Source organism: Carica papaya, chromosome 3 (assembly GCF_054855325.1).
Source record: "Carica papaya isolate Zhongbai chromosome 3, ASM5485532v1, whole genome shotgun sequence".
Taxonomy (NCBI): Eukaryota; Viridiplantae; Streptophyta; class Magnoliopsida; order Brassicales; family Caricaceae; genus Carica; species Carica papaya.
The window spans coordinates 13,144,539-13,170,611 of NC_142311.1; the positions used below are offsets into that span (position 1 = coordinate 13,144,539).

General features: G+C 35.6%; 4 protein-coding genes across 10 annotated transcripts; 2 read left to right on the forward strand and 2 right to left on the reverse strand.

Annotated features, from left to right (window-relative positions):
* The first annotated feature begins 4,983 nt into the window (after window positions 1-4,983).
* On the forward strand, window positions 4,984-11,382 carry GLR3.4 (glutamate receptor 3.4). 7 transcript variants are annotated; one of them, XM_022051490.2, is made up of 7 exons: window positions 4,984-5,131; window positions 5,809-6,195; window positions 7,040-8,388; window positions 8,539-8,816; window positions 9,209-9,240; window positions 9,355-9,764; window positions 10,769-11,382. In XM_022051490.2, the coding sequence occupies exons 2-7, from the start codon at window positions 5,874-5,876 to the stop codon at window positions 11,225-11,227; spliced, it is 2,850 nt and encodes a 949-aa protein (XP_021907182.1). In that variant the 5' UTR covers window positions 4,984-5,131; window positions 5,809-5,873; the 3' UTR covers window positions 11,228-11,382. The 7 variants fall into 7 exon arrangements, 4 of the variants coding, with proteins under 4 accessions (XP_021907182.1, XP_088072077.1, XP_021907180.1 ...); XR_002541087.2 differs by adding an exon at window positions 9,843-9,939 and having other exon boundaries at window positions 5,008-6,195; window positions 10,769-10,848; XR_002541086.2 differs by adding an exon at window positions 9,985-10,096 and having other exon boundaries at window positions 5,008-6,195; window positions 10,769-10,848.
* A 2,580-nt stretch (window positions 11,383-13,962) lies between these two features.
* Window positions 13,963-16,159, forward strand: SGP2 (Ras-related small GTP-binding family protein). The gene is made up of 6 exons (XM_022051561.2): window positions 13,963-14,518; window positions 14,637-14,754; window positions 14,907-15,003; window positions 15,086-15,125; window positions 15,250-15,333; window positions 15,644-16,159. The coding sequence occupies exons 1-6, from the start codon at window positions 14,204-14,206 to the stop codon at window positions 15,806-15,808; spliced, it is 819 nt and encodes a 272-aa protein (XP_021907253.2). The 5' UTR covers window positions 13,963-14,203; the 3' UTR covers window positions 15,809-16,159.
* Window positions 16,022-21,515, reverse strand: LOC110821642 (hexokinase-1 protein). The gene is made up of 3 exons (XM_022051562.2): window positions 21,212-21,515; window positions 16,882-16,961; window positions 16,022-16,404 (listed from the first exon to the last, which is right to left on the reverse strand). Exons 1-3 carry the CDS (start codon window positions 21,323-21,325, stop codon window positions 16,335-16,337), a joined length of 264 nt encoding a protein of 87 aa, XP_021907254.1. The 5' UTR covers window positions 21,326-21,515; the 3' UTR covers window positions 16,022-16,334.
* A 1,083-nt stretch (window positions 21,516-22,598) lies between these two features.
* On the reverse strand, window positions 22,599-25,145 carry LOC110821673 (putative F-box/LRR-repeat protein At1g56400). Its single transcript, XM_022051593.2, has 3 exons — window positions 24,140-25,145; window positions 23,153-23,329; window positions 22,599-23,026 (listed from the first exon to the last, which is right to left on the reverse strand). The coding sequence occupies exons 1-3, from the start codon at window positions 25,124-25,126 to the stop codon at window positions 22,736-22,738; spliced, it is 1,455 nt and encodes a 484-aa protein (XP_021907285.1). The 5' UTR covers window positions 25,127-25,145; the 3' UTR covers window positions 22,599-22,735.
* Window positions 25,146-26,073: the final 928 nt, after the last annotated feature.

The following is a 26,073-nucleotide window of genomic DNA, read 5'->3' on the forward strand; positions in this document are numbered from 1 at the left end:
TGACTTGGGGCTACATCTTGTGCCATTCTCTGCCTCTTCTCTGTATGGCCGGATGATTGTGGTGGTCGTCTATAACTGGAAGACCCTTTATTATTCTCAGAATGTTCTTTATACAATGTCTCTACTAACTGTATCTTTTCCAATACCATTTGATATATAGGTAATGCAAACATAGCCACTTGGTGGTACAAATCCGACTGCAACCCTTTCTCGAACCTTCTAGCCTTCTTTGCCTCATTCATCATAACTTCGGGCATAAACCGGCCAAATCTATGTATCTTTCAGCATATTCAATCACAAACAATCGCTCGGCGGATCCTCTTAACATGAATGTAGCTAGTTGTACCTTCTGTTCAGTGGTCATGGTTATCACTTCAAATAATTTTTCTATCTCTTTTATCCAATCTTCTGACACCAATGGGTCAGAACCCCTATTGAAGGCAGGAGGGTTTAGCCTTCGGTATCTCTTAATGTTGCTTGTATCCACTACACCTAGATGAATTCTCTGTTGTGGCACCGACACTGTCTCTGACCGTAATTCTCTATCTCGGATCATAGTCGCTAGGCTTTCAACTACTCTGCATAGCCGGTTAAAGTTCTCCTGCTGGACGCTGGACTGTCCCGAATGGGTTGCCGATGGACTAACAGCGGGTCTTGGCTGTATGCGGCGGGGGAGGGGGGGCACAGTGTGGTACGAGGGCGGCCCTTGAAATGTAGTGAGGGGCACTTTGTGAAACATCGGTGCTCGTTATGGGACTTCCGGTGAGCCTTGCGCCCCCGGAGCAGATTCCCGACCGGATCGACCCCATCCCTTCTTCGTCACTTCCCTTTATCTACTTGGAGAATAATGACACCCGTTAGTATTATTCTTAGTTTGCTCTGATACCAACTATAACATCTTGTTTTTTTTTTTAACAGCGTAGTCTCAAACAGCTCAATGGCCAAATATTAAAAAACTCACTCAAAATCAGTCGCACACATAGAAAAGAAACTACCACAATCTATTGCTCAATGTCAAATATAAACCTTCAACCATAAATGTAACATTACAGTGAAATACAACCTTATACATCCCCAGCAGACACACAACCTACACTACTACTAACTTTTTACACACTTAATTCTACTAGTAGAAATCCTTGCACTGTTGCTCTATACGCTAGGCTCAGAAACCAACAACTCCGATCCCGACTCCATCCCTACTTCATCTATGAATAATAAAAAGTGAACACATATAACTCAGTACAGTAAAAATTAAATTACAAATATCATATGCAAACCAATTTTAAACCCCATTTTCATATGTTTTCCCTTTCCGTAGCCTAAGTCACACTTTCTTACTACCATTTAACTACACAAGATTAATACATATCCCCTGGTATTTTAAGTGTCACTCATGCTAGATGTGACCGTCCTCCGATATCACCCCCTCGACCCGGGCTAGGCTACTCAATTGTACAAATATTCGCATCCATCACCAGTATCGGGGACCATCAATGAACCTTCTATCTCTCGACCCATAACAGGCCACACACACACACCAATACTATCTTTTTCCGTCACCAATATCAGCGACCCAACGCTTTACCCGCTGGAGACCCCCAACTATCACTACTATTGGCAATCAACTTACTCTTTCTAGATAGCGACAACCAATATCGGCATCCCTCCAGCGCAACTACCTCAAAGATAATCTCATCCCGTTCTTACTCAGATTGTGCAGTAGACTCACATACTTGATTTTTTCCCTTACTGGTATACCCTTCAAAACCGTTCCTACACCATAATATTGTCCTGAGGCTCTCTTATACTTTCAACATGTGTACATGACCTACACACGTCTCCCCATACAACATACACTCACACTTAGCACTCATACACCAGTACACCCCTACACCTAATGTTCATTTATCAAATTCCTAAATTTACAGCAGCTATACCAACCTATATGCACATGCAACTCACACCCGCACACAACACATCCACACCAATACACCTCTATTCTAATCCCTTACACACACCCGCTACAGGCCTCCCTTTCATACTTCCTAATTTTCAAAATATACACACTTCACCCCCCATGCCTACCTTCTCTGTTAGCACTCAACACACTCTCTATCCCTGCCTTCACTCCTCCCCAAATGGCCTCGGCTTCTCATCCTTTCCTAGTAGATGTATCAACTCTCACAGCACCCTACCTTTCCTATCCTCCACTGCTAGCTCCCCCTCTACTACTCTCCTATGCCTATTATGTCCCTAACCGCCCCTCTCTCCACACCTTTCTCACCTCCCTTCACTTACCTCATTTCGTGCGCTTCTGCCCATCGTCAATCATACCTATTCACATCATCTCCCTACAACCTCCCTTACACATTTTTAATCACAGAGTTCCTCTCTCTCACGGAATTCACTCACTCACTGAACTCCTCCTTCTCTCTCCTCCCGCGGCCTCCACCATATACCTCCCCTCACCTTTCATTTTCACACTTCCCGTCTATTTCCACTTGCCTATTCCATGTATCACAGTTTTCTCCTCCATTTCCTAATCGATGCCTATATTTCCCAAATTTACGGTCATAATTCCACATTCATCCTAAACATACACTTGAAACTTAAGATTTACCGTATCTCCTATCTCTATCTTTCTTTCTGCACTCCTATGGCTCGCACCGTCACTGTCTTCCTTCTCTTGCTCCCTCTCTTCTCCTTCCTCCCGCTCCGGCTCCTCTCCCTCTCTCGAACTTTCTCCTCCTCTCGGTTTTTCCTCTTCTCTCTCGAACCTTATCTTCCCCCCACTCCTCTTTTCTGTTTTTCTTTTTTTTTTCTTTTTTCTTCTCCTATTTATATCCCACCTACCCCTCATCTTGCCCGTCCATCTCACCTCATCCCAGCCGTCCACTCCCTCTTCTACAAATAACGTCGTTTCCTCCTCCTCTTCTCCGAACGACGCCGTTTCCTCCTCCTCTCCCCAACTACGCAAATTATGTTCCTACTTTATAATTATTACCATATACAAATATATATTTATATACATAAAAAAATTTTAATCCAATATTCAATTACTACATTGACTGACGTCGTTGAAACATTTTTCATTAATAAAATGTGGTTAAGTGGGTCCAGTCCACATTAAGGGTATATATATATATATATATAAAGATATTTCAGAATTTTTGTTATTTTAATTACATCTTTTAGCAGTATTAAAAATTAGTGATATTTGTTAATTAAAAACATTTATAAACATGTAAATTTGTAAAGTATTAACTAGAAAGATAAAATGAAAAAACAAAAGAAATATTTTTTATATTAATAATAGAATATAAAATTACTAAATTTAATAAATAGAATTTGTATTAGAGTAGTGAGTAAGAGTGCAAGCTGTAAAACAATTTGTAATTATGATTTTTAATAGAGTGATTTCTATATTAAATATAAATTTTAAGGGGATAGACTTTAATTTCTTAAGAAATCCAGATAATGAATACTGAAAACAATTATTAAATGTTACAGAATTAATATGAACTGACAGACTTCACAGGTGTCATTAATTTATTTATTTAAAAATTTAAAAGATAAACTAGAATTATTTAATATCTCTGTACTCTTAAAATATTATTAATAATTTTTTTTTTACAAATGTATATGATTAAAAATTACATATTTTTAAATTTAAAATAAAAACAAATTGTAATGAATAAGTAAATAATTACCTTTTCTACTCTTCAGTAAAAAAAACAAAACAAAACTATTATGTCCTCTAGCCTCATGAATTGATGATAATAGTATGATTAAAAAAATAAAATAATTAATTAATAATACAGCAATTTAATAATTAAAATTCTTATATTTGAATTCAAATGTTTTAAATTTAAATTGTATTATAAAAAATTAAAATTTTAATTTATTAATATATTAGTAAAAATATAATAATTAAATTAAATAAATTTATTATGTTTATAAAAAATAAATAAATAAATAAATAAATGATGGGAATAAGAGAATTTCCATCTTGCAAAATTTATACTTTTATAATCCACGTGCTTCACATTCCTTAATATTTTTATTGTTATTTTTATAAATTTTCTATACCGGCGTCAATTTATTACATGGAAATTTAATATGAGGAATTATTAATGATAAATTAAACAATCCGGGCCCACCACAAACAAGTTGACTTGTTCGCTGAGTTGTCAGTTTTCCGCCGTACGTTCAAAATTCCTCCACTTTAATTATTTTACAATTGAAAGATTAACGTGTCAGTTTTCCCGTCTAACGTCCTTTTTTTTTTTTTCTTTTTTAATTTTTATTTCTCTCTTGTTATTTTCAGTTTAGTTTTAATTGATTTGAAGTTTATAAAAATTGATTTGATTTCGAAAAATATTTAAATTATTTAAACTTTTTTTTTTAATTTTAAATTTAAGAAAATTGTAAGATGTATAATAAACTATGTTTTTTTTTTAATTTTAAGATTAAATCATTTAAAGAAATAATTAATTATTTTTTGAATTTAATTTTAAATTATTCTAGACAAATTTAATATATAAGTTTAATTTATACATATTATATATATGGATCAAAATTAAACTCCAACTATATTAAAGTTCAATAAGCTCCGTAAAAGATTATTCTAGAATTCTTAATTTTATTTATAATTTGTATAATTTTTTGTCAAAATTTTTGAGTCAATTCATGAATATTTAAATTTAAAATATAAAAAATAATAATAGGCACATCTAAACATGGATGTAAATAGTATATAAATATTTAAGTCAAATCTTAACTTTTAAAATAATAAAAAGAAATTTATTTTTAATTAAGAACAGAATTTGGAAAAAAAAAAAGAAAAAGAAAAGAAAAACATGGATTATATATAATAATTATATAACATGATTGACAAAAAATATTTTATTTTAAATATATTTTGAAATTATATATTATCTAATAATAAATAAAAATTGAATATCATTATAATTATATTTTATAAATAAACTACCCGCTGGTTTTAAAGGTTGCAAATATCTAACCAAAGAAGGAAAAGAAATGGCTGTCAACTAGGCCGTTGGCCACAAAAAAGCTAGAGAATCATTCCTTACTTCAGCTTGTAGCACTGTTTCGTTCGGGCTATCAGGTTTCCTTCTTCTCATTTTTTATGTTAACATCAAGTTTTTCCAGTTTGCTGTGGGTTCTTTACCGCTGAGAGTCGATGCCTTCATTAACTTTTCCTCTCTGGGTAACTTCAAGACAGCGCCTTCTCTCTCTCTCTCTCTGGTTTTTTCTCTCTTTTTTATGCTCTTTTGTTGCTTTATGATTCATTTTTGCATGTGAGTTTTCGGAACCCGGTATTGGTTCCCAACTTGTTGAATAATACGATTAGTTTATTATTTCCAAGTGTTTCTTTAATATTTGTCTTTTATTTCCATATCTGTTGAATATAAAACACGGGAATTTTTATTTGAATATACCGCCTACATCTGATGATTTTTTGTTTTTGGTGACTTTCTTGCTTGGATTTCTCATGTGGGCAGCCAGAATCCAAGTTAGCAGCCTGGATTTTGGACAGTAATTGGTGGTTTCTTCTTCATTCTTTTGGGTTCTTTTTCCTGCTTGTGCGGCGCTAAATCTCAGTGTTAATTCTTGATAATTTTTCTGCTTGTTCTCATTGTTACTGACCATTTTTGACCCATCTCTGTCTGTAAGTTTGTTTATATAAAATAATGGGACATGGTTTTACTTATTTTTTGTCTTCAAATGATTCACGGTACCCGGGTTTTGTTGTGTTCCCGTTCTTGGTGACATTCTTGACAGGTGCTTATCGTCTTCATCAATGGTAGCCTCGACTGAAAATCGTCTTCATTGATACTTTATTGAATATGATGGTTTCCTCAATTACTAACGCTGGCAACGCGGAAATGACAACAATACTTGCGTTATTCTTTATCTGTATTATGTGGGTGCCAGTAGAGGTTGTGGGTAGGATTGGGATTGCGAGTAATGCTTCATCTCCTCTGAGGCCGAAGGCTGTGAGTATCGGAGCTCTTTTTACTTTTGACTCTGTCATTGGGAAAGCAGCGAAGCCTGCGATTTTAGCTGCGGTTGATGATGTTAATTCTGATCCCAACATTCTTTCTGGGACCAAATTGAATCTAGTTTTACATGATACGAATTGTAGTGGATTTACTGGAACTGTTGAAGGTATTTTCCTGAGCTGAAGACTTGAATGTCAAACCAGTTTCTTTCGTTGAGTTTCTGAGTTTGGTATATCTCTTACTTTCTTATCATCAAAAAAGAACTTCCTTTTCTTGTGACAACTGGTTCTAATTTGCCCTCCTTGATTGCGCGAACTGTAGAGTGTTCAATAGGGAGAATGGTTTTGATCTCTGGAAGTGTCTCATTGGTGACATTAATGGCAAATTTTGGTGCTAGAGTTGCTAGTTCACAAAAATTTTGTTACATGTATAATCTTTTTCTTTCCTATATTAAGCAAACTGTAGTCTGATTTTGTGTAAGAACTTCTTTATTTGTTTTTTTCCATTATCTTGGTTTTTATTTTTCATGCTTTTCCAGTTTTCCTTTGAAAATGTTTAAGTTTGAGAAGCTGTTTTCAAAACCATTCTCAAGATAGTCCTGTTTGTTAGAAAAATTTAACTAACAGGACGGAAATGATTCAAGATTGTCCTGAGTCTTTAGCTGACAAGACTGTTTTTATTCCTTAAATCATATCTTTGTTAAAACACATAACATAACTTGAAATCAGAACATGCTCGCATATTCATCTTTCACTATTTTTCTTTATGAACTTAAATAGCTTCATGTGTTAAAAATGTCTGTGGAGCTACAATTATTCTTATTAATAACTGCTAAACAATTACTCATATTACTGTTTGGTGATTAACTGTCAAGATCTGATATCTAGTGTGGATATCAGCTACATAAAATAAATTCTCAAAATCAAAAGTAATTCATTAGCATATGAGCACAGAAAATCCTCTAATGCATTCAGAATGAAAATTTTACAAGGGTGTTATAACTGATGTAGCTTTTCAGCTTATGGAAAATGAAGTGGTTGCTGCAATCGGTCCACAATCCTCTGGGATAGCTCATGTCATTTCCCATGTCGTTAATGAACTCCATGTGCCACTTTTGTCATTTGCAGCAACAGATCCTACTCTTAATTCCCTACAATACCCATACTTTCTTCGTACCACACAAAGTGACTACTACCAGATGTATGCCATTGCTGATTTGGTTGAATACTATGGATGGAGGGAAGTTGTTGCCATCTTTGTGGATGATGACTATGGCAGAAATGGGATTTCGATATTAGGAGATGCTTTGGCGACGAAGCGTGCCAAGATTTCTTACAAGGCTCCTTTCACTCCTGGAGCCCCGAGAAGTGCTATCGACAACTTGCTTGTTGAAGTGAACCTGATGGAGTCACGTGTTTACGTTGTGCATGTTAATCCTGATTCTGGTCTGCAAATTTTTTCGGTCGCTAAGTCCCTTGGAATGATGAGTGGCGGCTATGTCTGGATTGCAACAGATTGGCTTCTTTCACTTTTGGATGCGACAGAGCCAGTGGATGCTGACACAATGAATCTCTTACAAGGGGTTGTTGCTCTTCGTCATCATACGCCAGAAACTGATCTCAAAAAGAACTTTTTATCTAAATGGAGTAATCTAAAACATAAAGCAACCGCTGGACCAGCTGGTTTCAATTCGTATGCACTTTATGCTTATGATTCTGTTTGGTTAGCTGCCCGTGCGCTTGATGTTTTTCTCAGTGAAGGTGGTAAAGTATCTTTCTCTTCTGACCCAAGGTTGCTTAGCATGAACAGAAGCAGCATACAGTTTTCTTCACTCCGTGTTTTTGATGGCGGACCACAGCTTCTCCAAGTGCTTCTTAGGATGAACTTCACGGGTTTAACTGGCCAGGTTCAATTTGATTCAGATGAAAATTTAGTCAATCCGGCGTTTGATGTTCTGAACATTGGTGGGACAGCAACACGTCGAATTGGTTATTGGTCAAACTATTCTGGCCTGTCAGTTATTGCTCCTGAAATCTTATACACAGTGCCTCCCAATACCTCTACCAGTAATCAGCATCTTTACACTGCAATATGGCCTGGTGAAACCACAACAACACCTCGGGGATGGGTGTTCCCTAACAATGGGAAACCACTTCGAATTGCTGTTCCCAATCGTGTGAGTTATAAAGAATTTGTTGCTAAGGACAAGAGCCCACCTGGAGTGAAGGGGTATTGTATTGATGTCTTTGAAGCTGCAATAAACTTGCTTCCATATCCTGTTCCGCGTATGTATATACTATATGGAGATGGAAAGAGAAATCCTGTTTATAATGAACTTATAGACAAGGTTGCCCAAAATGTAAGTATCTTGCTTGATATTGATAACTATCACTTTGTAAGCGAACTTCAAAAATTTTGTGATCAGGATAAAATTGATTACTCTAGCTTTTAAACCATACCTAACATCTTGTTCTAGCAATTGTCCTTATATGGTCCTTTTTTTCTTTAGGACTTCGATGCAGCTGTTGGGGACGTGACAATTGTTACAAACAGGACAAAAATTGTTGATTTTACACAGCCCTTCAGGGAATCAGGACTTGTTGTTGTAGCTCCTGTCAAGAGGGCAAAATCTAGTCCGTGGGCTTTCCTCAAGCCATTTACTCTGAAAATGTGGTTAGTAACTGGTGCATTCTTTCTTTTTGTGGGGGCTATAGTCTGGATTCTAGAGCACCGGATCAATCATGAATTCCGAGGTCCTCCAATGCAACAGCTGATTACAATCTTTTGGTTAGTATTTTTGATTCGTTCTGGTGTAAATGATGCTACTCAATTCTAACCACTGGGTAGCCATTGTAAATTATTTATGCATATTTTTTCTACAATGTACTGCTTATAGTGTATGCTTACGGAGTATGACCAATCTATTGCTAGCATGAGCACAAAAAATTTCTTTTGCTATATTATGAATGTGAAGTGACTTGTATAGCTATTCAAACTGCAAAAATATGTGATAGATCCTATAAGGGCCTTCCTTAGCATTAAAGAGTTTCATATGCCATATGCCTTAATGCAGGAACCCACAAGCTTACAATCTGCAACTTCCTAGATATTCTGCCTTTATTTGTTCTACTCCATTAATCTTTTACCGCATATACTGAGATTTCTTTTTGATGTTGCAGGTTTAGCTTCTCGACAATGTTTTTTTCACATAGTATGTACAAAAAATACCTACTCTCTTTTGTTTTATGTTGTTACTCCAACTCCAAGTCTTAATGATTCCTTATTATGAAACTGGTAAATTTGAAACTTCTCAACATGGATGCAGGAGAGAACACTGTGAGCACATTGGGGCGGCTGGTCCTGATCATATGGCTTTTTGTAGTATTAATTATCAATTCAAGCTATACAGCTAGTTTGACATCAATCCTCACAGTGCAGCAGCTAACATCACAGATTGAGGGGATAGACAGTTTGATCGCAAGCACTGAACCAATTGGAATTCAAGAGGGATCATTTGCATGGAATTATCTTGTTAATGAACTCAACATAGCAGAGTCGAGGCTGGTTAAATTGAAAAATCAAGCAGAATATTTTGATTTACTTAAGCGTGGACCAAAAGGTGGTGGTGTTGCTGCCATTGTTGATGAGCTTCCTTATATTGAGCTCTTCTTATCCAACACAAATTGTGCTTTCAGAACAGTGGGACAAGAATTTACAAAAAGCGGATGGGGATTTGTAAGTATAGTACTTTATCAGTCTAAGTCAGACCATGTTCTTGTTTTCACTCCTGACTTATGTGGAGCAAAACTTCAGGACCCAATATAGCCAATACAGATGTTGAAATGTGAAGCAGCACAATTACATCTTACAACTTGCAATAAATATCTCTAGTTGCACTAAATTAGCTTAAGTAAGATGCATTATCAATCTCTATGTTTTTCTTTTTCTCTTGTAGTGTGCTGTGAGTCTGCGACTGATTTGTTCGATAGATCTTTAAACAGCTGTTGTTGCTTGCTGAGAGACTTCCGGGTGTTAATATGCAAATGGGAAGCAGAACAAATCACATAGTTTGTTTCATCCTTATCCTATCTTATTGCTTGCATTGGCATGTGTACCAGATAAGGTTACAGACTGTGATCTCAGGGGAGTGGACCAGATAGATTATGAACTCAATTGCTAATGCCTTGTGGTTCTTTGAAATTGATTTAAATTAAAAAGAAAATATTCTGTTTTGATGAATGCAATTTGAGTTGTCTATCCTCACATATATAATTTTAGTCTCTTGTCAATTCAAGCTTGGGCTATCTAAGCATAGAGATGTCTTTTCCATCACTTAACCCCCCTCTCCGAGCCCCCAACTATTTTGATTTAATAGGTCGACAAGCGATTTACTAGTTAGGCTAGTTTGTTTTCTTGGCATAATTTACTGTAATTTTCTGAAATTCGCGTTATTTTTGGAATTTATGACTTGCATAATTACTAAAACTTTTGGTCTTAACATTAGGATCACCTCAAGTATTTGTAAATTGCCCAATACAAACCACTTGTTATGCTAGCGGGTATGTGACATTTGTTGTTTCCATTTTTTTTCTTAGGTTTCTGTGTATAGTTCTTGCTAGATGTTCCTGATGCTTGTAAGAACTCGAACATTTCATGTTTCTTGAGATTGCAAGGTAGGAGTTCCTGAACTTTTACAATGCAGTCCAGTATAGTTCTCATGTTCCGTTTCCTTCTCCCAGGCGTTCCAGAGAGAGTCTCCTCTTGCTGTTGATATGTCAACAGCCATTCTCCAACTTTCAGAGAATGGTGATCTCCAAAAGATCCACAACAAATGGTTAACGCATAATGAGTGCTCTATGCAAATCACTGAAACCGACGATAACCAACTTTCGCTCAAGAGCTTCTGGGGGCTATTTGTTATTTGTGGTGCATCATGTATCATTGCTCTTGCAATATTCTCCGGTAGGATATTCTGTCAGTTTCGGAGATTCAGCCCAGAGAACGAGGAAAGTGACAATGTTGAGGAAATAGAACCTGCCAGACCAAGACGCAGTGCCCGCACAAGTAGTTTCAAGAACTTGATAGATTTTGTTGATAAGAAAGAAGCAGAAATTAAGGAGATGATCAAACGAAGGAGTAGTGATAAGAAACAAAGTGCTGCACCGAGCTCAGATGGGCAGGTAAATTCGACTCCTTAAGGAATCTTCGATCTTTTTTTCCATCATTCTGTTATGGAGGTTTCGAGATGCATTTTCCAGATTCTGGAAGTATACGATCAGTAGAAATTAATTGTACCATAACATTTCATTTGTTAAAGAAAATACAAAAAGAAAAATCACAGTGTAGTAGTCAACCATTTTGTATTCACGTGAAGATATGGATGTTGACTGTTTGATTTTTCGTGAAAACAACATAGCTTTTCAATGAAGTAGATATAGTCTGACTGTTTAGAGTAAACACTAATTTTCTAAAATGGAAGACAATTCTTTGTTTTTTCTTCTTCTGAGTTTTCTTTCAGAGAAGGCTTATCTCGAATCCTGTTTGGAAGATAGTACAATGGCCCCAACTTTACTTTTGGACTTTTGAAAGAAAACCATAAATGCTGCTTCAACAAGGAATGGCACCCATGTGCATAATTCAAGCTTGAGCCTAACCAGTTGAAACTTTCTGTTTCTTGCACATGATTTCTATGCAAATGAACTCGAATCAATTATTGATGTGGGAGTTTAAATCTTCTTGACCCAGATTTTTGTGGGTTACTTTTCTTAAAATTCCATGTTTTCATGAATGGCCTTTTCTTTTTAAAAGATAATTAGAAATGTATATAGATATACTGAACATTTGGGCTGTGTTTGTAAAGAATTCAATGCCTCAATCAATGGAGGGAGACTGAAATTACTTTCAAGCAAAATCTGCTTTTAACAAAATTTTATCATGACATGAAAATGATTCCTTTTTTAGTTTAATAAAGAAGAAGCCTCTTATTTTGCCTTCTTAAGCAAAGTCCCAACTTGTAAATAAATCAAAAGTAAGGAGATGAAAGGTAACAAGAACATATACTTTTTACTTTAATTACTTGGTTTTTATTTCTTTTTTTTTAATAAAAAAAAACATAATATATTTTCTATATTTATATATCATTTTTTAACCGTATAAATATGTAAGATCAGTTTCTCCAACACTATAAATGAATTTTCTCTATAAAAAAAAAAAAAAAAAATTACTATACTTTATTATGGGTTAATAATTATATTTTTATTTTATGGCCCCAACATGCATAAAAGTAAACAAGTAGCGTGCCCAATGAACGGACTTGTTGCCGGCTCTTTTTTTAAATGTCTCATTTCCATTAAAATGGACATGTTGAACGTGCCAAGAATTTATCCTAATTGAACGGAGAGTACAAGTTGTGGTAAAATTGTAATAATATATAAAGTTAAAAATTTAATTTTAAAAAATCTTACAACAACAACAACAACAAAAAAAAATATTAATTTTACTAATAATACAATAATCTAATTATTAAAATTTATTGTAATTTAAGTTACAAATAAATTAATTAATAATTGTTAGGTGAATTATTATGTAAGAATATTAAGATTCATAGTTTCAATAAAAGGACATATTACCAAATACATGTTATTGATAAAAATATTGAATGAACTTTGCCCCCTTGTCTAGCTTCCTATGGTTGAGGACTAAACTTCCCTTACCCGATGGACCTACCAAAATATTAGAATCTTGTGCAATCATCTTTGTGTCTTATATGTACAATATGTAGATGGACCCCATATTTTGATTTAAAAATTATAATTATCATAATCATATGAATAATAAATAAACAATTTTTTAAATATTAATAAAGGTATTTGATAATAGATTGATGTTTTAGTAAAATAATATTAAGATTTACGGTACAAATAAAAATATTTTGTTTGACGCAAAAACCTTAGAACAAGTAATTTGGTGAAATTAAAATTTAAAATAGTGACATTAATGACTTAATAAATAATAAAAATATTGGTCTAATTAGATAATAATTTATAGTTTTATTACATTTATATCTAAAAAGTTTATAGGTTAATTTATTATATAAATTAAATCAAAATAAATATCTCAATTTAGTTCTAGAATTATACAAACTATAAAAAGATTTATAAGTCCATAAAATTCTATTATTAAATAATATTATAGAATTATAATATTATGTATTTTTTTTTTATTTAACACACGATATTTTAAATAATAAAAATATTTGGGTAATCCTAATTTAATATATTAGTGATAAAAAATATCATTTTACAAAAGGCCAATAGTTATAGTCATCTTAACTAATTCAATTATACATATTTACGAGACTTTAGTACTATTAGACTAGAATTTTCTCAATAAACAAGAAAACTTTATCATCAGACATAATCTTCCACACCTCAACTTCATAATGGGTCCTTACTCCAATTTCAAACTAGGTCATCATTATTGTTTAAATAAACAATATTTTAATTCCAGAGATGAAAATTTATGATTTGATTAAAAAATTCACTATGATAAGTCTTTACTATTTGTATCTGATTTGTCACAAGAGATTTAAAGACTTTGCATTGTACGTGTCGGAATGGAGTGCATGACTAGGTGGCTCGTGGTACAAAAATATGTCAGAAAATTAGGTTTATCTTGTCATAAATACTTTTTTTTTTTTTTTTTTTGTATTGTTTAAAATGTGCATTAAAAATTAGATTTGATTTAATATAATAGGAATATTGTTTAAAATTAAAAAGGAATGAGAATTTGAAATTCCCAAAATAGCCCCCATATGAAAGCAACATGGAACGGACATGAGCCGGCGAAATGGACTATTTGCATAATGTACGTGTAGCGGTCAACTCTCCCGTTAAACCAGTTCATTCATAATTTTGCCCCTAAAAAACTCGTTTGCAAAACGGGCAATTCCTTCGTTTTTCCCAAAATACCCTTCCCTTCCCCCATTCCCAAACCACTCTCCAGCTCAAAACACCTCTCTCTGTTCCATTTTCATGGCCCCCAATACGATTTAATACGCACACCGCCTCTCTTTCTTTCTTGATTTTCTCTTTTTTTTCTTTTTTTTTTGTGGGGGGGGGGGGGGGGGGGGGGCGGAGTCCTGAGGTGCAGAGCGGAGAGTTCGCGAGTCGATCATGGAAGCCGAAATCCGCCGGCGAAAGATCTTTTTAAATCTCGGCCGCAGGGTCCAACGGCGAGTTTTCGTCCTCCGCCGTCTCGTCCGTGCCCTGTGGGATCGCATCCTCGCTTGCTCTCTCGGAAAGCCTGCTCGCTATCGTATGCTGCAACTAGCCGCCGCGCCATCGCCAACTCTAGGCGCCGTCGACTCCGGCTTCTCGTCGGCCACCGCCACGCCTGTTATCCGCCCACATCACGAGATGGACTCCGATTTGGTCTCTTTGAAGATCAGCCTCCTCGGCGATTGCCAGATTGGGAAAACTAGCTTTTTGGTCAGTATATTCAGAAACACATATTTACATTTTCTATTATGCTACGAATGTTCATATAATTTTCTTTATTCCTCAATATTGATTATTGTTATTATTTTTTCTTTTTGCGTTTCGGAAGATGAAATATATAGGGAATGAAAAGGAAGAAAGCATGCAGGGAGGTGGAATAAATTCGATAGACAAGACAATGTTCGTGAAAGGAGCTCGCATTTCCTATAGCATCTGGGAAGTTGAGGGTATATATCTATATGTCTATCTATTATATTTATGTATTTTCTTAATTAATTCCTATTTTTAATATATAAGCAATTTTCAGTTCTTATAATACTATTTTTTAATCAGAATTTTTGTTTAATTATGACCTGATCATGAATATATATTGTTGTAGGAGATGAAAGTTCTCAGAAAAACATTCCCATGGCCTGCACGGACTCGGTAGCCATTTTGTTCATGTTTGATCTAACAAGCCGATGTACGTTAAACAGGTATATCAACATTCCCTGTACGTTTAATGTTTGGCTTTGTTTTTCTTCCAACTCCATTAATTGCATGGGTTAATCGATGCAGTGTCATTAGCTGGTATCAGAAGTCCAGGCGATGGAACCAGGTATATATCCACACTGATAACACATATCTGCCTCTATATATATATATTTATATATTGGAAAATATACATGTGTACTTTGTGTTTGGATTGTTTTTGATGAATTGGGTGCTGGAATTTCTTGTAGACGGCGATTCCTATTCTAATAGGAACCAAGTTCGATGAATTTATCCAACTCCCCATTGATCTCCAATGGACAATAGCGAGTCAGGTAAAAATAATTCAACCTCTAAGTCCAATGAAATTATTGCGATGGAAACAAGAACTCATCTTATAATTTGTTTTCTCTTTCCTTTTTGTTTTTAAATTGTAATTTTTCACCCTCTAAAATCTTTTCTTCTTGCAATTTAGTAGATGATCTTTTTTTCACAATTAAGATATTCTCTTTTTTCTAAAGAAAAAATATGCTCAAAATATCATTCGAACACGAAATTTTTATTTCAGTGATGAAAGAGATGCCAGTTAGAAGAAATTAAGATTTCAATCCTATTTGAGTTGATATATATTTTGATGTGTGACAGGCAAGAGCATATGCAAGGGCTCTGAACGCAACCTTGTTTTTCTCAAGTGCGGATTATAACATCAATGTAAATAAGATATTCAAGTTCATCACCGCAAAGTTTTTCGACTTGCCATGGACTGTGGAGCGCAATCTCAACATTGGAGAACCCATCATTGACTTCTAGTTTCCTGTTCTCTTGTACATAAAGCACGTTGCCTTGATTCTATCTGGGTAATCGGACACGTGCCGGAATAGTGACATTTGCTCAAGCTGTTTCATTCAAGCAAATTGGAGAGAGGCAGAGGCAGAAGGAGCCCACATCTCCATTCCTCTTGAATACTTTTTATGTTGTTAAAAAATTGTAGTGCAGGATCATATGGCCCAAAAGAGGGGAAAAGAAAGGAAATGCAATTGTAGATTTTGCATTCTCATTCAAACAAATGCCATTACTCTGAATCGTCAAGCAATCAGATTGTAATTTACAAATCTCTGTATTGTGATTCCATTTGCCAAAATAAGCGTGCTTTATTTGAAAGGGCCTTCTCTACTACTATTTTTCTTTATTTTGAATGTTTGAAAGAAAAAACAATCCTCCATATGGCTCCGAAATTACCTAAAGCAAGGGAGATAAGAGTATATAAGCATTCCAACATTAGATGGTCTCCTCCTCCATTATACAAAACTTATACGGGCTCCGCAGGGAAGCTGCATCACTCAAGTTTCACCTCTCTCTTCGGGGGATCCAATTGCAGATAGGTGTATGGTTCAGTTGGCTCCTCCCTGTGCAAATATACAAGTTTGTTCATAAATGGCAGGAATAACATTCTACCAATCTATAAGCCTAGCACATTCTAGTGGAAATAAAAAGATAACTAGAACAAATTGTAGATTATCATAAAAGTAATGCATTCTAGCTGATACAAGATAAGTAGAACAAATTGTGGATGAGCAGACGGCAATTGAAACGAGATGAGATCATTATTCTATTAATTATATTGCCCACGTCAAAAAGGCTTAACTGAAGGTAATATTAATTAGCTACTTCAAGAGTAGATTAGAAAATCAGTATGTGATCATGGCAAGACTCAATTTAGCAAGCCAACCAAGAAGATCCATCATTATGTCAATTACATTGCTAAGAACTTTAAAACTGTTAAACATCCATCACCCATTTCAAAAAGACTCGAGTTTCTCCACAAACTAATTAGATGCCAAAGAGTAGATTAGAAAAGAATGTCAAAATCTAATCAAACATACCCAGGCTTAGAGCGCATGCATCGCCAGAAAAGTTTAAAAGGTCCAGGTACAGTCTTAAATGGGTTTCCCTCAAAACAAGCCTGCAGAAAACACAAGAAATTTAAGTCTCCAGACGGAAATTATAGAATATGCTTAATGCTCCATGTCCTGTCATCATAACATCAGAGAGTTTGCTCCAAGTAAGAGTATAATCATCCAGCAAAACCCAGTGAATATATTCACATGTACTCTTTGATCCTTACTAGTTTTAGCTCTCTAAATAGATTAAAAATTTAATTTCTTTTAAATATAAAACTACTATGGTTTTCAATAGCTAATACTATAACATTAATAACTTTATAACCTTATTCTTTTTAGTATTTTAGTTTTCTTGTTCTTATCAGTATTTTTTAACTTAAATCATAATTTAAGAAAATTATTCAGAAAGCTTAAAGATACATATGTATGCTCATTTTTTTAGGAAAATTGAGTTATTCAATGAAGTACTTTGAGGATTTTCTCAATTTTCTGGTTGCGTGATGCAGTCAAATTTAAACAAGCTGTTAACATCTTTAGGTGTAATGTTCAGATTTTTATCCCAAAATTCTTAAGTAGTCAAATAACCCTAATTTCCTTAATTTGCATTGGTACGAGAGATAAACCTTCCTACACAAAAAAACCCCATCCATATAGTCCCAAACCATCTGGAAAAAAAAGAAAAAAAAGAAACATAAAGAGCAAAAGACGAAGGCAACCCTAAAATCGATATCACCACCCATAACTAGGACGCAATTGATACAGCCACCACCGAAGACTCTAGACAGCTCTGACCAGCAGGTCCCTGATCGTAGCCACAAAACTTTGTCAAAGAATGCGATGCTCGCTGCTGCAAGAATGCCAGGTAGTTCTCCACCAAATTGCCACAGTTTTGGCAACAATACCTCACTGAACTCAAGCTATAACCCCCCCACCAGATGAGTCAAGCACCAGAACCCTAGCATCACCCGATGAACAGAAGCTGAACAGTGAGCCTGAGCCTCATGCATGGCCAGAGTGAGATTCGGCAATTTGGTCTTGCTCGACCTATTCCACCAAATTGCCAAGTAGTTGTTCCATCAAATTGCCACCATCGAGGCAACAATACATCTCACTAAATCTGACCTATAACCCCCACCGTTTGACAAGTCAAGCACCAGAACCTCAATATTATCTGATGGCCAGAAGCCGAAGCGTGAGCCTTGCTTGACCTATATGTTCAAGTTTTTTGTTCCAACCGATTCAACAAGGCCACTTGAAACCTTTAGACCAGTTCCCATCACTTGGTCCAGATTTTCCTACTCCGCTCTTCCTTTCTACTGTCTCATTAGATATCAACTAAACAATGGCGCCAATGCTGAGTTAAATAATCGAAATGGGGATACTAAATTAGCTGCACTTGAGAATTCTATGAAGACAATTCAAAATTCCGGAAATGCACTTTTAAAAGAGCTTCAGAACTTGGCTTTGCACAAACGAGAGAAGTTCTCCAAGTTGTTCAAATTTGGCCAGTTGCATTATAGTTGCCGTTGATGAGAAACATATTGAGGAAAATGCTGGAGAAACTCCTGATTCCAATGAAAGAAAGGATCCTGATTTCTTAATCAAGTGCTTAATTGAGTGAAAAAATATTTTAACTACTATAATAAGTAGGAAGCATGGAGGGTCAGACTCGGCAAGATAAAGCTTATGGGTTTCACAAAAATATGGTGCTACAGCATTGGTGAGAATCTAACAAGAAGAAAACAACTGGAAAATGAAACATGGGATGAGATTAATTAAAAACGATTTAACCCAACTGAAAAAGTTTACAATTTAATTCAAGAAAATATATCAATAACTGAGTACAAACAGAAATATGAAAACTTCAAGATTCAAAATCAATTGGTAGAAAGCAATAGCGACAGAAAAGGGAAGACTAGGGATATGTTGTCTTTCAAAAGTTCAAAAAAAAAGAATTTCATTCTATATGAGAATTCTCAATCAAGAACAGAAGTTCTAGGTATTACTTGCCCAAGCAATCATCCAATGAACGAGATAAAGAATGATCTTTCTAGCTACGCTAGGCTAACATGAAAGTCAGCTTGACACATGGCACAAAGCCAATCGAAGGCAAAGTAGAGTAAAGGTAGACATGTGGCTTTCACTTAGTGGGTCTCTAGCTACCCACCACATTCAGCTCTCTACTTATGAAAATTGGATTGACCAAGGCCATTTGGGATTGGCATACAAATCTAAGGGACCAAAATTCCTCATCTGAATAGATCAACATAGCCTGAAATCCCTTTTGGAAAAATGCATTAGAACAAGATTGGGTTAGCAGGTTAATGGGCTGTTGACTTTATGATGGAGTATTTGGCAGAACAGAAAAGTATTGTTGTTAATGCTGTATCAAGAGAAATGGCAAATTGTGCAATGAGTTGTTTCATCCGTGCTTCAATTGGCTTATTTTGAAGATATTTGGCATATAATACTTCATCTGTGGTACAACAGCAATGTAAAAAGATCTTAGCGAGAGAGATACTTGAATCCTGGACTTCCCTTTGGTGGTTTATTTTGCACAAGGTTAAGTTGTTCCTTGGGCACCTGATTCCCCTCTTCAAATGGTTCTATTGTTGCCATTCACAATCAATGCCATGAAGGCTACCAGAAAAACTTGAAGAGATTGAATTTCGATCTTTATTGAGAGGGATTTTATTCAGTTCCATATGTCAAGACAATAAGGTGGAGCACCTCCAACCTGTTGGGTTACTGCAGCCTCTCCCTGTACAACATCATATTTGGTCCAATATCCCATTGCACTTCGTAAAAGGACTTTCTCCTTCATGAGGTAAAAACGTCTTGCTCTCACACACGCATATATATTCTAATTATTGCATTCTTTTTCATTGTCCCATCCTTATATCATAGTGATGTTCGCTCTACTACCCCTGTACACCATCATGTTTGGCCCAATATCTTTGTTGTTTCGGATATAGGCCTACACAGAGGTGAATTGAATGCTCAGGCAGAGTATTCTTATGATACTGGTTTTCATTCCTCTCTCGAGGCAATGCCCTTTCAAGTTGTGTAGGGGCGACCTACTCCTAGATTGCTTTCTCATTGCCTTTGTTTAGAGCATCTCGAGACTGCAGGTTTTGAATCAGGAACTTGAGATTTCATTCCATAGGAGTTGCATGATTGCCTCAACTCATACTCACAATGTTATAGTGACTCTAGTAAACATGATGTCTCTTTTGCTACAGGTGATTGGGCACTCCCCAAATTACAGTCTTATCGCTAGATTTCCCCGGGTAACAAGCGCAATCAAAAATTGGTTCTTAGATTCTATAATCCCTTCACCATTCTGAAGCGTATTAGGATCGTAGCTTGTAAGTTACTCTTGCTCAATATTCTAAACTACATCTTGTATTCCATATCTCTTGCTTGAAGAAATTCTAGCATTGGTAGCATGCTTTCCATATCTCTTGCTTAAAGAGATTCTAGGACTAGTAGCAACTCTCCCACTTTACTTCTTCGACATCATGTGTCCAACTCCTTAGGCTTTGTTGATACCAAGGTTTGACATGGTCAATAGAAAGTGTTAATTCATGGGCAAGGTCTTTCTCCTTCCAATGCTTCTTGGGAGCTCGTGGAACTTTATTACCAGAGAGAAGGTTGGGTTCCCCTGTGATCAGAATATGTAAAGGGTGGGACCTATGAAACAATCATCTGCATTAACAGAGGTTTAGCATGAGACCCATAACTAGATCCTGGAGTATAGGACTATACCAGGCATCTACTAGTTTTGACTCCAAATCCAAATTCCAAGCTAAATACAAATCTGCCAACTAGTTAGACTAGTAACATCTCCAAAGCTTATCAGTTTCCTGCTAAAAACTATCAGCGGTTAATTTTTTTTTTTTTTTTTTCTGAGACAGGGGTGAGGTAGTACCTGACTCGAACTATCAAATCTCAAATAAGAGTCTATGCAATCTGAGGTACACTCTCTAAATTTATTCATAATAACAAATGAAAGTTCATCGATCTTCAAACTCCTCCATTTTCTATCTAATTTCCTCCAAGCCTCCTCTTTCCTCAGATTAAACAGAGATCAACATTCATAAATTAGATAACAGCAGAAAATTATTTAATTTCAATTTGTTCTTCGCCTACTGAGGAATCGCCAGCCTCCTCTGTTAATATCTATGACAACTAAATAAGGAATCACACTTTGGTCCAGTTCGAATACCGCCCCCCCCCCCCCCCCCCCCAAAAAAAAAAAAAAGAGAAGAAGAAAAAAGAGGAAGAAGAAGAAACAAGGTTCTAAAGTTACTTGAATAACATCCTCAGCTCGGTCATTGCATCGATGGGACTTGGGTTGACGATGGTCTCCCTCCGGCAAACCCCACGGGCTCTCTCTTCGTGGCACTTCTCTTACCTCGCTCATTCTCTCCTCTTTCCACCTCCCTCTCAATACAGTCTGCACTTCACAGTCCTCCCACCAGTTTCCCACTCTTCCTAACAAGTGAAGCAGCGTTTTGTGGGCATAGCAACGTCTCGAACTCGGCGTATTTCTTCCGGCTAGAAACTGTTGTTCGGGCACAGAGAGATCAGACTAACAGAGGTGGTCAATGGATTGGACAGCTCGAAACATATTGGCAGCTAAACTGGGCTCAATCCAACAAATGAGAGCCAAGTGTCTGGCCCAGCTAAATCCAGTTAGCTAAAGCACAGGCTTGGTCAGAATTCAGTTTAAGTTTGGGCCTAGGTCCAGTCTCAGGCACAATAAAGTTTTTGGACAAATTAAAAAATAAAAAAATGTAATAAATAATAAACTAATAATTAGGAACAATTAATGTAACACAGTATTTTACTATATTAATTATTAGTTGTTAATCTAAATTATTTTGTCGATAATAAATAATTAATTTATACATATAGAGACATATTAAATTTTATTTTTAAAATTATAAGTTCTATCAACTTGTCAGTAATGTGGAATTAATTACTTAGGAAACTAACGTTTTTCCTCCAGAGAAACTTCATGTGATTCACGGAATCACTTGCCCATCATTTTATTCTTATGGAAATATCAATTTTAACCTTGAAATAAACTAAATAAGAATTAAATCGAAATTGAATAAAACTTATAACCAAAATTATAATTATAAAACCTTTGTTAACAATTTACGCCGGCTAAAAATATAAATTTCTACTTATCTAATACTCAAAGTGGATAAAAAGATTTCTACTCACCATAGTTTTTTTAATTTTAAAATATTTAAATAATTTTAATTAAAATAAAAATATAAATTTTTTTTTAAAAAAAAATATTTAAAATATGATGCCTAATAACAATACAAGATAAAAAGAAATTTTAATTAATTTAAATAAAGTTAAATATATAATAAAGCAGAGAGGGGCAGGGTGTGCTGAGTAATACTCATTTCGATTTATAACTTTCTAACTACACCAGGACCCGCCCTTCTTACTACTTTGCTGGCCTTCTCTATTACTTCCGTTGCCCCTTTTCTGCTTTCGTTTTTTTCCTTCTCTCCTAACCTTTTTTTTTTAATTATTTTATTTATTTTATAAATATCCACACACGCGCATATATATATATATATACGTATATATCAGCTCTAATGATTAAAACAAACCAGAAAAACATTCCCTTTCAAATCAAGGTTCAATGACAACGGAAATATCAAACACAATGCTTCTCCCATGAGAAGTTATTTATCTCCCAAAACACGGGTAAAATATACTAGCCCATCTGATATCTATAGCTTCATGCGTACATAATCGGCAGAATGCATGGAAGATATCAATCAATATAATCTGAAAATGCAGCAGTTCAACGCCAGGTGAAGACGATGGACTCGGAAGCAACCTTTGCACGCATGATTTCTTCAGTTGCCCTGGAGTAATACTCTGGGTTGATCGAAATCCACGCAGTGACAGTCAGCTTGGAGAGCGACTTGGAAGATCTCAGGATGAACTTCAGCAGCTCAATTTCATGGTACCTCCCAGTAAATCCATACACTTCAACTTCTTCAAGACGATCCAGAGAATCCGTCTCGCTCTTCTCCAGCATCCCATAATATGCTTCCTCGCTGTACCCACGATTTTGGCCAGACGGAGTGAACTGAAACCAAAATCAAAATACTATCGTTAATATATTGTGTTGTTGTTGTTGTTGTTGTTGTGTGTGTGTGTATATATATATATATGTATGTATGTATGTATGTATGAAATTATATAATATACTGACCTTGGGGCGTTGGGGAAGAAATACAAGAATGGTGAGAGTTTTCAGCAAAGGTGAGTTTTGAAGGAAGCACAATATCCCCGGGGTCTCAATTGGCTCAGCGCGAGTCTTGAGAGTCAGATGCTCAGCGAACAGAAGTTTGCAATATGATGGTCCTTCCATGTACTCCGAAGGGAGGATCTAGTTATGTATACATACATATATACAAACATATGTCATGAGGGTAGAGAATTCTTTATGAAAATCAACAAATAAATATAAAATTATACAACCAAAAAAAAGTTATTCTTATAAGATTAACAAGAGAATTTAGTCTTAATTAATTTTTCTATTTCTGAATAATAAATTGTCGTTACAAATATTACATCTTCTTATCACTACTAACTTTTTTGTTTGCTTCCATTCACTAAAACCCTAAGATCGTTTCTCATCTGATGTGAATTCCAATTATGTTAATTTGAGATAAAATTAATACAATTTCTATCATATACGAAAATTTATTCTTAATTTAAAAGAGAAATCCTAATATAAAATATATCAAAATTTTATTAAATTCTATAATTAATTCTTATACGATTTATAATATAAAGATAACGAATTCATATCCCATTACATCAATTAATATTCTATTTAGATATTCTAGTTAACGATCAAAGTTTAGAAATCATATATGAAACCACCAATGTATTACATGTGTGTGTTACCACAATAGATTCAAACACTTACATTTTATAAGTAAAAAGAAAGAGTAATCAATGAAGGTTGGATATCAAATAGCATATATCTTTGCATAAAACAAATCACAAAAAAAAAAAAAAAAGAAATTTGAGTTTCATGAGAATTTATTATTAATGCACTAGTTAATTGAATAATGAGGATCATCATTTGCCTAACCATGTTTTAAACCATAATTAAATCATCTTGTAGCATGAAAATTTATATATCATAGAGAAAATGAATTTATATATAAATATATGTATATGTAGATACCTTGATAGCGTAGGTGCAGATCGATAGGATCTTGACATTAGCAAAGCCACAAAGAAAGGTCTTTAGCTCCTGAGAATAGTATGGAAGAGTAGTATCCAAAGGAAAATCAAATACAGCTTCCTCCAGGTGAGTCATATTTTTCAGACTGAACCAGACCAGCCTTCCTGCATACTCAAAGTACAGAAGCCCTGGAAGGAGCAGCTCGATTCCGAGCGAAAGCGGACTGCAATCCCTCACGATCAACTTTTTCAGCCGCAGTGCCGGTAAATAGATTTCTAACCTGGGCAGATCACGGCAATCCAACAAACTCAGAGTGTCCAGCAGCCGACAGCTCTTCAGGATATGGATAACCTCGTCCTCTGAAACGTTAACTCGTTTCAGACACAGATATGTCAGCCTCAAGAACCCCTTAAAGTTGAAAACGCCCAAGCAGCAGCAGGTCAGGTTCAAGATCCTGATCGCTTTGGCGTCTTCAAAGAAGCAGCTTGGTAGGACATACGATGGTCGTTCTTCGAACCTCCAGAAAATCGACCTCGGCGGAGGATCCATGCTCAACAATGGGTCTCCGTCTGAGAAATCCAAGCTCAAGTTTGCAACTCGCTTGGCAACCGCGAATTTGATCAGGTTATCTATCAGCTCTTGGTACTGAGCGGCGTAACACATGCGGAAGTTGAGCCTGGACATCACCGGAGTCACCAACTGAGGCATTGTTCGGTTCAAGAAATCGACGAATCTGAGCTTCCCACGTCGTTTCAGCTCCTGCGCTCGGGTTTTCCGGCCAATGTTGATGAAATTATACCTGGCTGAGTTGTACATGAAGGTGGTCTCGTCGAGATCAATAGAGCCGCAGCGCAACCAGAGATTGTTCCGGTACCAGTCCTTGCGCACCAGGCAAAGGCGAAAGGCGTCGAAGTAGGAGAGGAAGGTAATGATCATGGCCACCAGCTCAAGAGGGAGTTTCGAGAAACCGACAAGTTCGTCCGCCATGGATGCGAGATTTGCTCTTCTTGATTTTTAGTGAGAGAGAGGTTGTGACGAAGGGTTGAACGGGTTGGTGTTATTATATAGAAGTGGGTGGAGACGTCGGAAGGTAGTACGAAATTTCTATGAACCAAAATGGGTATTATTACACGTGGCACTCAAGAGGGTGGCAATGGGGCGTTTCTTGCCACAACTGGCGGCGAATCCTTCCTTTCCCGGCGGTTCATGAACCTTTCGGGGTTAAGCATGGAAATTAAGCCAGAAAACCACCGGCCAGCTTTTGAGGCGCGTGGAAAACACGTGTTGCCAGTAGAGCAACCCTCCGCCTCAGCCAGCCAGCCAGTTATTTTCTGCAACTACAGCACTAATTCCAATTATAACGTTCAGAAAATGGGGTAAAATATATAGTGAGATTGCTTGTTCATATCTTCTTCTTCTTCTTTTTTTTTTTTTTCTGTTTTGTTTTAAGCAAAAAAGTTAATTATTTTCTTAATTTTCATCTCATAATTTGTTTTTCCATCTACTCTTAGGGGAAAATATCTAATAATATCTCAATTAATCAATACTTTCCATTCAAAATTTTATCAATTAGGAATTTTTTAAATTGAGATTTAGAGATTTCAGAAATGTGCTTCATTGTTTTTTTTTTTTCCTCATTTTGCTCTTCCTCATAAAAAAGAGGAAAAAAAAGAAAAATAATTTAACGTTTCTTTATTAATACTGTGAGTTCGAATTTCGATAATATTATCTCAAAAAAAGAGAAAAAAAAGTGAATATTACTATCCACGACTTAATCGTGACCACAGAAAGATAATGATGACTAATCACTTAGTGTAAAATACTGCTTAGCGACAAAATTTTTTAGGTAACTGGTCTAACAACTTGACTAAACGTTTCGAAATGATTACATAATCGTTGTCACAGTAGCCGTTGTCATAGTAGCCGTTTGAAAA

Excerpts from the sequence above, each read along its gene's own strand:
- GLR3.4 (XM_022051490.2), top strand. The coding sequence starts at position 5,874 with ATGATGGTTTCCTCAATTACTAACGCTGGCAACGCGGAAATGACAACA. Across the intron at positions 8,817-9,208 it reads CAGCTGATTACAATCTTTTG|GTTTAGCTTCTCGACAATGT; the intron begins GTTAGTATTTTT and ends TTGATGTTGCAG. Across the intron at positions 9,241-9,354 it reads GACAATGTTTTTTTCACATA|GAGAGAACACTGTGAGCACA; the intron begins GTATGTACAAAA and ends ACATGGATGCAG.
- SGP2 (XM_022051561.2), top strand. The coding sequence starts at position 14,204 with ATGGAAGCCGAAATCCGCCGGCGAAAGATCTTTTTAAATCTCGGCCGC. Across the intron at positions 14,519-14,636 it reads TTGGGAAAACTAGCTTTTTG|ATGAAATATATAGGGAATGA; the intron begins GTCAGTATATTC and ends GCGTTTCGGAAG. Across the intron at positions 15,004-15,085 it reads AGCCGATGTACGTTAAACAG|TGTCATTAGCTGGTATCAGA; the intron begins GTATATCAACAT and ends TAATCGATGCAG.
- LOC110821642 (XM_022051562.2), bottom strand. The coding sequence starts at position 21,325 with ATGAGCGAGGTAAGAGAAGTGCCACGAAGAGAGAGCCCGTGGGGTTTG. Across the intron at positions 16,962-21,211 it reads GAGCTGAGGATGTTATTCAA|GCTTGTTTTGAGGGAAACCC; the intron begins GTAACTTTAGAA and ends TGTTTTCTGCAG. Across the intron at positions 16,405-16,881 it reads TGCATGCGCTCTAAGCCTGG|GGAGGAGCCAACTGAACCAT; the intron begins GTATGTTTGATT and ends ATATTTGCACAG.
- LOC110821673 (XM_022051593.2), bottom strand. The coding sequence starts at position 25,126 with ATGGCGGACGAACTTGTCGGTTTCTCGAAACTCCCTCTTGAGCTGGTG. Across the intron at positions 23,330-24,139 it reads TCTGCACCTACGCTATCAAG|ATCCTCCCTTCGGAGTACAT; the intron begins GTATCTACATAT and ends ATACATAACTAG. Across the intron at positions 23,027-23,152 it reads TTCTTCCCCAACGCCCCAAG|TTCACTCCGTCTGGCCAAAA; the intron begins GTCAGTATATTA and ends TTTTGGTTTCAG.